This window comes from Glycine max, chromosome 5 (assembly GCF_000004515.6).
Source record: "Glycine max cultivar Williams 82 chromosome 5, Glycine_max_v4.0, whole genome shotgun sequence".
In the NCBI taxonomy this organism is placed as follows: Eukaryota; Viridiplantae; Streptophyta; class Magnoliopsida; order Fabales; family Fabaceae; genus Glycine; species Glycine max.
Window position 1 is genome coordinate 4,389,944 of NC_038241.2, and position 13,302 is coordinate 4,403,245.

General features: G+C 35.3%; 3 protein-coding genes across 5 annotated transcripts; 1 reads left to right on the forward strand and 2 right to left on the reverse strand.

Annotated features, from left to right (window-relative positions):
* On the reverse strand, positions 1-5,719 carry LOC100814531 (probable inactive purple acid phosphatase 27-like). Of its 3 annotated transcripts, none has more exons than XM_006579394.4 (12): positions 5,253-5,719; positions 4,660-4,751; positions 4,411-4,480; positions 4,191-4,313; positions 3,887-3,979; positions 3,368-3,497; positions 2,679-2,760; positions 2,458-2,590; positions 1,980-2,185; positions 1,762-1,887; positions 809-1,118; positions 1-553 (listed from the first exon to the last, which is right to left on the reverse strand). In XM_006579394.4, exons 1-12 carry the CDS (start codon positions 5,454-5,456, stop codon positions 248-250), a joined length of 1,875 nt encoding a protein of 624 aa, XP_006579457.1. In that variant the 5' UTR covers positions 5,457-5,719; the 3' UTR covers positions 1-247. The 3 variants fall into 3 exon arrangements, with proteins under 3 accessions (XP_006579457.1, XP_040871169.1, NP_001241312.1); NM_001254383.1 differs by having other exon boundaries at positions 248-553; positions 4,191-4,274; positions 5,253-5,426; XM_041015235.1 differs by lacking the exon at positions 5,253-5,719 and having other exon boundaries at positions 4,608-4,711.
* A 3,953-nt stretch (positions 5,720-9,672) lies between these two features.
* LOC106798704 (subtilisin-like protease SBT5.3) lies at positions 9,673-10,166 on the forward strand. Its single transcript, XM_026128601.2, is given in 2 exon segments — positions 9,673-9,788; positions 9,790-10,166. Coding segments are annotated over 2 exon segments (477 nt in total). The 3' UTR covers positions 10,151-10,166.
* A 361-nt stretch (positions 10,167-10,527) lies between these two features.
* On the reverse strand, positions 10,528-12,104 carry LOC100815063 (ATP synthase delta chain, chloroplastic). Its single transcript, XM_003525665.5, has one exon. The coding sequence runs from the start codon at positions 11,423-11,425 to the stop codon at positions 10,679-10,681; it is 747 nt and encodes a 248-aa protein (XP_003525713.1). The 5' UTR covers positions 11,426-12,104; the 3' UTR covers positions 10,528-10,678.
* Positions 12,105-13,302: the final 1,198 nt, after the last annotated feature.

Below are 13,302 nucleotides of genomic sequence, written 5' to 3' on the forward strand. Positions count from 1 at the left end.
TTGTATTAATTTGGTATATATTGTACTATTGCAGCTATATAGTCTATAAGTCTAACATGAACAATAAGAATTGTACAGACCATGCTTACTCCTTGAATAAAGTGTAACTAATAACTTTTACTTGAGGGTACTTAAAAATTATAAATGTTTAAGCCATAACATTTGTTATGGCTACATTTTTTTTTTCAAGAAAAGAAAGACCAGAAAAGAAAAGCTACTAGAACGTGCATGTGTACAAAGAAGCAGTTCAAGTTGCTGAAGTGGTTGCTTCACAGCTATCATGCACACAGGCTAAGACATCTTTGTAATCCCTTGAAATGGTAAAAGAATCGTAGACCTTTCCATCACTGCTTTTCTTGTATTCAAAGAGGAGAGATGAATGACTGAATGCTGTCAACTTGACAAACCCAAAATCGTAGTCTCTGTAAAGACTCCACTTAGGGGTTACTTGGCTGAAATTTGACAAGTGGCTTCCTGCTCCTCCAGCAACAACATGAATTGTTCCATTCACAACACCGGAATAGTGAGACCTTTCATCATTCACACATTGATTCTGTATATGGATTTTGTTCATAAAAAAATTAACATTTGTATGGAAGTTATTAAAAGCTCACCATTGTAACAGTAGGAATAATAAGTTTACAAAATGAATGAAGCAACTATCCATAGACCATTTCAATAATTTTGATAAGGATAAAAAGCACACCACGAAATGCATACAATGAGGAAAACAAATCATGGGCTTACCAACTGTGCAAGTTGGTTTGAATTTAAATAGAGCCATGACATATTTGGCTGTTATCCTTACCTGATAAATGGGGCATGTCCTTTCGTAGTTATGGACATGGCCATAAAATGCAATATCTACTTTATATTTCTGCCAAAGTCTCTGCAAACTCTCTCTTCCCATTGGCTCTTCAAATGAACCCTCCACACCATACCAAAAATCAGAGGAATATCCAAGCACACGGTGAGCAGCAAAAATCAACCAGGGTTGTTTCTGTCTGTCTACTGTTGCAAGACAATGCTCAATGAATTTGTATTGTTCAGATCCTTCCCTCCAATCATGTTCAGTGTCAGCTATGCAGAAGCGAAACATGCCATAATCCATTGCATACCTGGATATCCAGAATCTCGTTTATTATATATCAAATATGAAAAATATATTACTATATATCATTAGAATTATTGACACACATTTTTGTATATAACCAGGAATTATTCATTTAGAATACTAAAACATTTTTATGTCACAAGACATTTTATAAAAAAACTCTCACTGAGTTTAAATTAACTCAACTTTATACCACCTTTGTAACAAAAGCCAAACATGAATTTAAAATTTAAATAATTTTGTGGTGATATGTGTAGCACCATTCTTGAGGGCGAGTCCTGGTGCAGCGGTAAAGTTGTGTCTTGGTGACTTGTTGGTCATGGGTTCGAATCCGGAAACAGCCTCTTTGCATATGCAAGGGTAAGGCTGCGTACAACATCCCTCCCCCATACCTTCGCATAGCGAAGAGCCTCTGGGCAATGGGGTACGAAGTTTTATGTGTAGCATCATTCTTATAACTATTTGTAAACTTCAAATTTAAGAGTGTTTGTTTTGGATTAGTTCATATTGTGTTTGAAATGGGTAATCAGTATAATTTTAACAGATCTTTTGATGGGGGAAAAAAGATTATCCCTCAAATTTGATGTAATCCAAACATACATATAATTAAATGGTCAAATTTAAATTTTTCATGAATCTGAGTTTACCAAAAGTTTGCTCTGTTTTCAGCTGGAACAAAAAACATGTTCTGCGCCAAAACTCCGCATTCACCACCTGAATCTGTAGTGCTATAAAAGGATCCTGTGTTGGGCCAATCACGTTCATGATTACCACTGCATGATTATTAGACAATTATTGTTCAATATATATGTAATACATGAATCTAATTTACATGGCAACATAAGGTGAGGACAATAGGACAAACCTGGCAATCATATATGGCACTGTTGATGCAATTGGTTCCACTTGAGCTGTGAATTGGTCCCACTGCGAGAGGTATCCATTTGCATAAGTAATATCTCCTATGTGGAAAACAATGTCAATATTTTCTAAATCCTTGATGAGCTGGTCAGTGGTGTTAAGTGAACCAGGTTGATAGGCATTATACTCATTTGAACCATCACGTTCGGCCTGAAACAAAATGAAAGAAAAGTAAGTGCTTTTATCAATAATCATGCTCAACAGTCATCTTGCGACTTCATCATTTTTAACCTGACTATTATTCCAAATTATCAACAATTGTGCTCGGTTTGTATTGTACTTTTGCAGCTATGTAGTCTAACGTGTACAATAAGAATTTTACAGACCATGCTTAGTTTTTGCATACTAGGTTCTTCCTCCCAAAGACAGTTTCAGAGGGTCTTCTTTCTTCATATGAATTTTATTTTGAAAATTAACATTACCTTCCCCATGTCACCAAATATGATAACACGTTGCAATGAGTCCTGTCCAGGATATGGTGATGACTTGAATGAATATTTCTTGCTCCAAATATAAGAACCATTAGACAATAGATGCCCTAATTGATATGTATACCTGAAAAATATTTTTAATAAAAAATATAGAACAAACTTTGCCAGATCCGCATTGTGTTATAAACAGAAATGAATATTTGAATGCATACACTAAATTTGGCCAAAGGTTTTTGAGAAAACTTGTGTGTATGAAACCAGGGTCACGCCAACCAACAGTTCGTGCAGGTGAACCTGCAAGGGAGAGTAACAAAAGAACCACATTATGCTGCTATAGAAAAGCCTACTCCCAATTTTTCAAAAGAATAAAAAAGCAGCAATAAGAGTTTCCAACATTTACTTACTTCCAGCTGCAAAAGAATGCAATAACTTGCAATGAAATGTTGCAAATTCTATAGAAAAGATGAAAACGAGATTTGATGGCAATTTAAACAGGAAAGCCATTACTGGTTATGGACTTCTGGTTACTGAAAGCTACTTCTACTAAAACTTAGATTTTCAGTTCGTTATTTTGTACCCTCCCACCCTCCATTTCATAAGATGCTACTCTGGTATAATTTTCAAGAAATGAAGTTTGTTCTCCTTGATATATTCTGATGACACATTATGGGGAACATTATAGAAGGGGAAGATGTAAATAAACCAAGTGATTCCAGTTTATTCAGTTTTAAAGTAATTAATGCTTATGATGATTCCTAGTCAGGGTTCATACAATTTACAGAATGCTAAGCAGAGATTCAATTTAACATTCAGGTTTTCTAAAAAATATTAACTGGATCAGACCCTGTATGCAATAAAAACCCATTGTTGTGAGATGGCATTATGACCAAATAAACCATACCACACATGCTGTTACGACCGAATGTCAATGTTCCAGCAGGAGATTGCACTTGCGTTTTGCCCTTAGGACCCCACTCAACAAAGGGTGTAGCTTCATTTATGTCATATCCACTAGTCCAAGTAACTGTCATCTGCATAAGACAGGCCGAAAAATCCTAAAATCACTTCTGTAGTCCTAATAGTGGTTTCAGAGTGTTAAAACAAAATAGCATCAATTCCTAGTTCCGAAGTATCAAGTCAAACTTATAAAATCTAATAATGACATAATGTCAAACTAATAAAATCTAATGGTATCGTGTCAAACTTATAAAATCTAATGATATCTTGTTAGAACACTATCATCATTGGAGGGTTGTGCTCAAAATCTATTAATTCTATATAGGATACTTGTTAACTTGATGCTTCATATATAGCAACTGCATTGCTGAAGAAAAGCCATTATAGGAGAAATAGAAGTAATGAATCTTATTACTTGGGTGGGAAAAATATCAAGAACCTCAAAGCATGAAGATAAACTTACTTCATCCCAAGACTTTCCCTGAGCAAGTCTTGGATATAGAGGCACTTTAGGATTGACAAATGATATGAAATTGGAAACTGCCACAAGCTTAGGCTGTAGTGTTCAATCAGAAGACCATAAGTCAGCCCACAAATTATATACAAAGTCTGAATGAAGATAGGCTGGTTTCCCTATTAAGTGCATTAGTGTAAAATAGTGGCTGCAATGCTACATATAAGGTGAGAGTCAATTAACATGAGCATGCTTTAGTTAGCATGAGAAGGAGATACTAAATATAAGAACAGCAGAAAGAGTCTGGAAGCACATTTAACAGTCCGCCTGAAAATAGCGCAAAGGAGAAATCTGCACGTTGATTGATCAACTGGAACTTCAAAGAAGCTTTTCCTGTCTTCGTATAGTATGAGTTGGAGTAATTCATAAACTTGTACTGGTACAAAGTTTCAAACAAGTTACATGAGTAATGCATCACTTAGAAAAATAATCCAACCTGCCCTTTAATTCAATCAGAGATTTATGACACATACCTTAATTGGGGCTGAGCATATGTATGGAATCACTTCTTTTGGATCATTCACAGGTGGACAGGTTGATGCACTGCCATTTATAAAAAAGACTTTCACTTAGTTCTTTTAGCAATAATTAGATGCAGGCTTTGGAAACAACTAGATTTGAAAATTTCAGTTATTGAAGATTACTGCTAGGTACAGAGTTGAGTTCTAACTTTGCAATATTCAATATATGTCCATTTTGAGAAAGAGATGTGTAATTATTACTTGAACTTTGCAGGAGAGAAAACTCCAACCCAATCATCTGCAGATGGGTCAGGGTAATCAATATCTACTGTCACCCATTGTGTATCCTCACCCTGAAATCATACACATCAAAGCACAATTCAATGGTTGAAAGTTTTACATTCAACCAAACTATCAAGACTAACCGTTCGCAAAAAACAAATCCAATTATTTAATTTGTAAGAACTATGGCATGGTCCAACATAGAGTGTAACAAACTCTTTGACGCGAAAAATTATTAAATGGTTCTATAGTTCCGGTCAATCTCTACCTAACACTTAATCATGTCTTGTTAACTCTTTCATAAATTGAAATACTCAATTACATATAACGTGGAGATTGATCGAGACTATAGCATTCTGGTGGTAGTCTGAGACCATGTAATAATTTCTCCTCTAACAGACTCTTTTAAACACCTGTTTCACTATTGACGGATATATATTGAAAATCACAAAATTTGGTGGGTATTACTTCTTATTTAACGAGTGTATGAGTGTATACAAAAGAGTGTGTTGTTAGCACTCCTCTGGTTAAATTAGGAAAGTTTAAGGAACATGTTATGTTATGTTTGCTACCTTTGTGCCAAGAAGAGAAGGGGTGGCTGTGATGGAAGCGCTACTGTGGAGTGAAACAACAGCCTTGTGGATGGCAATCCTGGAGAGTGGTTGCTCTCCAAAACCATGAATGTGAGCAAAGCCATAAACAATGTTCAACTGGACCAACCAGGCCACTACCAGAACCAGATTCATGTTAACACGTTCTTCTATCTTCATCTTCATATGCTACTATTAGTCAAATTCACAAGAGATTGAATAAATAAGGTATCAATATGCATAAGAAAGAATCATTCCAATTTGACTTTTCTTCACAGTTGTGTTTATCACTCAACTATCACATGCTTCGGCAATACAGCGAGTAAGAAATTTGTGGGTCTTAACTTATTATTGCAGAATGCAGAGTTACCAAAGTATAGTCAACGATGACGGAAGTCCCGAAAGAGATGATGTTTTTTCTATTTTGGCTGTACCTCGTTTGTGTTAAGTTGCCCTAATTGCTTTCTGCATCTTCTTATTTATTTTTATTTTTAAATTTTAAATTTTATTTCAATAGTGTTACTATATACGAGTTTAGTTTTATTGTTTCAAAATTTAAATTCTACAAATCTATTTGTATATCTCAAAATAAAATTTTCAAAAGTTTATTTGTCATATATTTTCAACTAAACTTTTGAAAATTTATTTGTATATTTCAAAAGTTTATTTATGATACATCTCATAAACAAACGTTTAAAAATCTATTTGTATTTTTAAATTTGAATTTTAGAAAGTCAATTTGTTACATATTTTAGAAATAAAATTTTGAAAATCTATTTGCAAGCTTTGGGAAGTTCATTTTGATTAATTAATAATTTAATATACATAATCAAAATAGAAATTGAATATTTGAGTTGCATATATTTTTAAATCACTCGTGAAATAAGAATAGAATTTTCATAATATCTTTTGAATTTTTTAACATTAGTTTTTTTGGTATAGACATTTTTTAAAATTATTTAAATCTGGAAGATAATATTCACATTTTCTTAATGAATTTTAGAATTTTAATCATCGCAACTATATCACATTAGCTTTCTTGTAACATGAAATACGATATTCATTCAAACAACCAGATATAACTATAATGGATATTCTATTATTCAGTTTTATTATTATAAAAAACTATCTTCATCCAAATTAAAGTTTTAAAGATTGAAATTTCATAAAATAATTCTTAAAAAAAAACAGCAAATGAGAAATGAAAAGTGTAATGCTCGAAAATCTCATTGAATGAATGCAAGAGTGTCAAATAAAAACAATGGGGGCCATGTAATTAATTGGCAGTGACATTAGCAAAATACAAGGTGAAACTATTTTTTTTTTTTTATCAGCAAGGTGAAGCTAATTCTACTTAAGCAAGCTAACAGTGTCTTGAATCTTGCTGCAAAAAAAAAAAAATCAGGTAAATTTGTTTCATCTAAATTTATCAAATTTTTTTATACAAACCTATGACTGGAGTGGGTTTGTATTAACAACAGAACAGAATACTAAAGTACAAACAGAAAATTTTGACAAAATTTGGTTAAAATTTGCTTGAAATGTTGGTAACTTGGTAAATCAAAACACTAAATTTGTTATCATAGGGGAAAAACGAGTTTGATATTTTTCTAAATAAAAATCATGACAAACATTTGCTTGCTAGATAGTTTTAAACAAAAATCAAATTAACAATAAGTCATTTGTCCAAGTTCTCTTGGGCTCGGTCAGTTTAAGCAAGATCTCGGGTTCGAAAGTGGATAGAAAAAACATGGTTGAGAGGAAAGATCCCATTAAAGATGCCCGTCAGGTTTTCTGACAAAAATTAATCAACAATAAAAACTAATGAATACTTCACACTAATATTATCATTGATAAAAAAAAACAAAAATCAAATTTAGTTGAAAGTATCATGTCTACATAAATTCTATTTCCCATACACAGACTTATTATTTTTTGACCACTTAATAATCGAAGGTAAGAAGATATTACAGCAACAGTATATTGCAAAAATTGTCCAGGAATATAATGTAGTTAATGAAGCATGTGAAGTCATCAACCCTAATCATGCATTTTTCCTTTTGTTTACGCAATATTTATTTCCCTCCGTCTGATTATTTTTTTTTGTCTTTGGATCGATTACACCTTTTATCTAATAAATTGACTATTAAACTAAAATATTTTTTTAGCTATTAGTACTCAATGTAATATAGTTGATGAGGCTCTGAATGTTCTTCCATCTATTGCTAGCTTATTTGAATCAATTTTTATGCTCAGTGTCAACTCGCTCTGCGATTTGTGGTAGGTGTTTGGTCTGAATCCAAGAATTTTAGTGATGAAGGGTGAGGACCCATCCCAAAACGGTGGCGTGGAATCTGTCAAGCAGAAGATAAATTTCACTGCAACAGGTTGATTTTTTTGTTACTCTTAAGATATCCCATCTCATACAAAAAAACTACGGCCTTATTATTACATGCTTGAACTAAGTTTGTAGACAGAGTTTACAAAAGTATCTCAAGTCCTACTTCTCTGAAATTGAGTTTTGAGACAAATATTTACTCTTAAACATATTTCTAAAGGATAACCAAACACGACTCCAAACTGATTTTATTCTCAAACGTATCTTTGGAACCCTCTTACCAGAAATCCAAACACACCCTTAGTCTAATGGGCATAGGTACTAATATATGAAAATTCCTTTAGGTAGGTAATCATTCTTTACGTGTTAATATTAGTTCAATTAGTATCAGCTTCAGTTATAAATAGATGTTTCGGTAGGCATTTGAATTAACTTGCATCATGAGAAAATTCATTAAGTTTTAAAGGTCTTTGATATTTGAATTAAATTGACGTTTTTACTATATGTAGGAAGCTTATTGGAGCAAGATATTTCTACAAAGGTTATGAGGCAAATGCAGGTACAAAACTGAATGCCTCAGAGCTTAGTGTACGTGACTATGAACGTAGCTGGTTCACATACTTTATCAACCGCAGGTGGTAACTTTGTTCCTGGAGCTAGTGTATTTGGCTTCGGCAATGGAATTGCAAGTGCTGGATCACCAAAAGCTCGAGTTGCAGTGTTATGAATGAAAACACAGAGCATGATGCAACAAAGCTTGAGGCAGAAGCAAAAGAAGAAGAAGAACACAGAAGGACAAAAAGGGTAATTAGTAAACCACGGTACCTTGAGGATTATGTAACCAAATGACGCTGAGCTGGCAATCCTCTTCTAGAAGCAGAATCCAGGAATTCCCCTGTGCCGTTAGAGGCTGTCTCCATGATTAGCGCAATGTTTATTTTCCTCCAAGGCATATAATGTCAAATTCTGTTAGAATATGTATCTAGAATGTGCACTGGAATATCTACATATATGAGGATATGTAATTCTTATAGAGGCAATAAAACAGTTTTATCCTTACCTTCTTCTCTGCTATGGAGGTCCTAGACCTCGAATCCTAGGTTAGCTCTGTAGTCTACAACATGCAGCCTAAGGCATGTTGGCCAGCTACGTTCGGTGGTGGATGTTTAGATGCAGACATTTTGGCTACTTTTTAGGCTGCCATAAGTAACGGCATTAACGCGATTTAGGTGTCGTTGGGTTCAGATATTGCATCGGAATGTTTCTAAGATGCTACTTCAATAGGGTCCTTCCATGCAGTTGCCAACGACATAACAGTAGTGGCTTCTGGAGGAAATTCAGGACCTTCTCCTGGAACTGTATCCAACAACGAACCTTGGATGCTCACAGTTGCAGCAAGCACAATTGATAGAGACTTCGCTGGTTATGTTACACTTGGCGACAAGAAAATTATCAAGGTAAACTATTTATTATAGAACCTTGTCTTGTTATATGAAAATATGTCACTTTAGTTTGTTATCTTTTTTCGTTTTCAAGTCAAAATTTCCAATATCAAGTACAAGCAGAAATCTTTTATCAGGATGCTGAAGAGGATCATGTGACATAAGGCACTAACCTACACTCCTGTTCGTTCTGTTATTGTTAGGGAGCTAGTCTTTCGGAGCATCACTTACCATCTAATAAGATGTACCCATTGGTTAGTTCTATTGATGCCAAAGCTAATGATGCATCTATTGTGGAAGCTTAAGAATATGCATACCAACTTGGCCTTCTAAATTAACTTTATATTGGGGATGTTCTCTTATAATTAGTCCATTCTTGCAGCGCTTATTGCGACTATGGAACTCTTGTTCCTGAGAAGGCAAAGAGAAAAATGTTGGTCTGTTTTGGTGGTGGAACTGACAAGGGTGTGGAAGTTATTAGGCGCTGTTGGATTGATTTTGAACCTCCATTTGCCTTCCTCTTAAGAAAATTTGATATTACATTTTAACTCAAAATTTTAACACTTGGATTTATGGGTCTTCTCTCTACTTCTATGGGATTCAACTTTTTCACTTTTATTCAATGAGAGATTTCACCTCACACTTGTACTCCAACATTGCAGACCCTGAACTTGTATATGACCTCAATATTACTGGCTATTTGAACTTTTTGTGTGGTCGAGGCTACAACAGTTCCCAGCTTGTTCTACGGCAAGCCTTACACCTGTCCAAAGTCGTTCAGTTTAGCAGATTTCAATTATCCAGCAATCACAATTCCTCAGTTAGACCCTGGACATTCTCTGAATGTTACTCGAACTGTTACCAATGTTGGGTCTCCAAGAACGTATAGAGTGCACATCAAGGCACCACCACAAGTTGTAGTTACGGTCGAGCCTAGGAAACTGAGGTTCAAGAAAAAGGGTGAAAGAAAGGAGTTGAGAGTTACCTTGACCTTGAAGCCGCAAACTAAGAACACCACTGATTATGTTTTCGGGTGGTTGACGTGGACTGATCACAAGCACCATGTCAGGAGTCCCATTGCAGTCAAAATAGCACATTAAGTGAGATTTATGTTGATGCTGCATTTATGAGTATTTGGAGTGGTGTGTACCCTTTTTTTATCTTTGCAATAAAGGTTTTTATTAAATTGTAAAAGTTTTCTAGAAATCTAGAAGTGAATATAAATAATCATGTTCACCTAGTGTTAAAGCTTCAAGATCTACATTTTCTTGGACTACAAGTATGAGATAAAATCTTATATCAAATAGAAGTAAAAAAAGTAAGTACCATATAAGTGAGGAAAAGACTCATAACGTAACTCTTAAAATTTTGAAATTAAAGTAACTCTTAAAATTTTGAAATTAAAGTGTGATCGCTCATAGTTGGTGTCTCATTGCCATCAAGAAAAGGAAGAAGAAAGAAAAAGCTCAAACCAATATTAAACGCGAGCAAGCTATTATATAAGGTTGTACACAGTTTTCGAATTCATTCATTCATATTCCATACACATTATACTTAGCCCCAAAAATAATAGTGAAAGGAAACCGAATAGAAAACGCAGCAACGCAAGGTAGAGAGGGAAGGAAAGCTCATACGGCGAGAGAGATATCACCCAACTCAAGCTGAGCAGCAATATCCTCAAGCTGCTTTCTCACACTCATGTCAATCAATTTGGAGCCGGAATACCTGACAGTGAAACCCGCGACCAAACTAGGGTCAAGTAGCGTCTTAATCCTCACGTTCTTCGTCCCAGTGAGCTTCTGAACCTGCTTCGCGATCTGCGCCAGGTGCTGCGACTCCAGCTTCACCACCGACGTCACCACCGCCAGCTCCGTGTCGGTCAAGGAATTGTAAACCAATTCGAACTCTTTTGCGATCTCGTTGATGAGGTCGATCCTCTGCGCGTCCACGAGGATGTAGAGGAAGTTTCTCGTGTGGGGCTGGAACCCCGAAGATTCCGCAATCTCATCTATCAGCTTCCGCTTCTTCTCCACGGCCAAGGTGGGGTTGGCGAAGTAGTCCGACACCTGCGCCTCCGAGAATATCTCGTCGATTTTCTCGATGTCCGCGGTTGTCGCGTCGAGCGTGTTGTTCGCGGCAGCCACGTCGGCCAGGGCAGCCGCGTAGCTGGAGGCTGCGGTGGCTGACATTCTGGCTCCCGAGGCGCCGGTGGAGCGGCGGACGGCGCCGCCGCTGAAGAATTTGAGCTTGAGGGGGGTGAAGGTGGTGCCCGGGAGGGAGGAGAGGTTGAGGATGGGTTTCTGGGTAAGAGTGTTTCGGGGGATTAGGACGTGTTTGGATTGGAGGGAAGCTGTGGGGTGCTGCAAAGACGCCATTTTTGTGCGGGAGTGGAAGAATGAGGAATGAGTGTGTTGTGGGATTGAAACGAAGGGTCTTTGTGCTGTCTCTTGGTGTCATCAACCAAGAGAGGCTGTGAATGTGATACGAAGGATTGAGAGGATCACCGTTGCCTTATCTCGCGGATAAGATAATAAACTTTGGATACGTGGACGCCTATGTGTGGAAGGAGGGTTTTTTTTTGGTTTTCTGATTTGGATTTTTATATTTTAGTGTTGGACTAAGTTTATTGAAAATTCTACCAAAGAGAAAAGGAGATAAGAAATGAGTTGGATTGAATCAATGTGTAGTAGTATCTTGTTTTGATTCAGTATATACTAGGAAGTGGCCCGCAAGCATTGCACGTTCAGTCATGGACAACAAAACTCAGCAGCAGATATACACTAGGAAGTGATCACCCGTATGCATTGCACTATGACAACAAAACTCAACAGCAGATAGAGTGAAGAAAAAAAATGGCTCAGCCGCTCAACATTGAATTACCGTTTGACACGCGTCTAGTAGCCAAAGAGATTTAATATAACTACTACAATGCTTACTTAGGGGGGGTTGTTACGCTTCGTTCCATTGCATTTTTTTTTTAGTATTGAAAATCAAAGTAAAATATTTTTTTTGAATGTTTGAAAAATGAGAATGTGAGATGAATAAATTGACTTTAGTTGGGGTGCATCTAATTTAAATTTAAAATTAATTTTAAATATAGTTAAATTGTTATTGTAAACTATAGTAAACAATATATATTTATAGAAAAAAATATATTTGACAACCAGAAAAAATAAATTTCTATATTTGAATTAGATGATAATATTCTTTACTTGAGTTATAGTTCTACATGAATTCCTACCAAAAGTTAAAGAAGTAGCTCAAGTCCTTGTTGCTATCTAGCAACACCAAATCCCTTACCGAAGAAAAAAAAATAGTCAAAAAAATTACACTTTATCCATGATATTATATATAAGTAAACTTAATGTTTAATTGTTACAGTTCATTCATTTTGTTAGCTAAATACTTACATATAATTTGAGTAATTAGCATCAACAAAAGAATAAAAAATACCTAGTAGCTTACTCTTTTTCATTTTCTTGGAACATGTCTGCTCTTCAATTTAAGCATCATCTGAAATAGTTGCTAGCATTGTGATCAATGGACATGATGTATGAAAGATCTGATGTTACCTTTGAAAAACTACATTTATGACCTTAGTCCTTACCATATGGTTTAGAGAAATATTTACTGGAATTAAGACTGAGAATCCTTGGGACTTCCAAAGAATCCTGGAGATTAATTCAAAGAGAAAAAATAAGGAAAAAAAAAGTAAACATTAGATGGATATGAGTAATTATAAAGAGCACATGTTACAGTATTCATTATATAACTCAAATACAAGTAGCATTCTTGTACTCAGAACGGCCTATTATTACTAGTGAATATGCTACAAAGAGAGTATTTCCAGTGACAAACTACATGCATTTCTTATATCAATTAAAATGTGTCATACCACCATGGAAATGATATTATGTCTAATAATTTATGTAGCTAGTACAACTATTAAATCCCTTGCCCCCTCCTCCCAAGTTGAAACATATATGTTAGCCAATATAGTTGTTTTTTTTTTGTTCTTTTAAAACCTGGCAAAAGAGGCTAAAATGCAGTTGTTTGTTTTCGTAATCATTTCCTGTAGTTGGTCCATAAAGTTTTTGTCTAGTTTTTCCCCATACCTTGAAGTTCAGTTACACTAACCAGTATCTGAAAGCAAGACAATGAGTATATAGTAGAAAAAAAATAAGGGATATTCCAACCTTTTCAAGGAATCAAGGGTGATCCACAAAGACACAATCAACTCCAATCTCTTGGT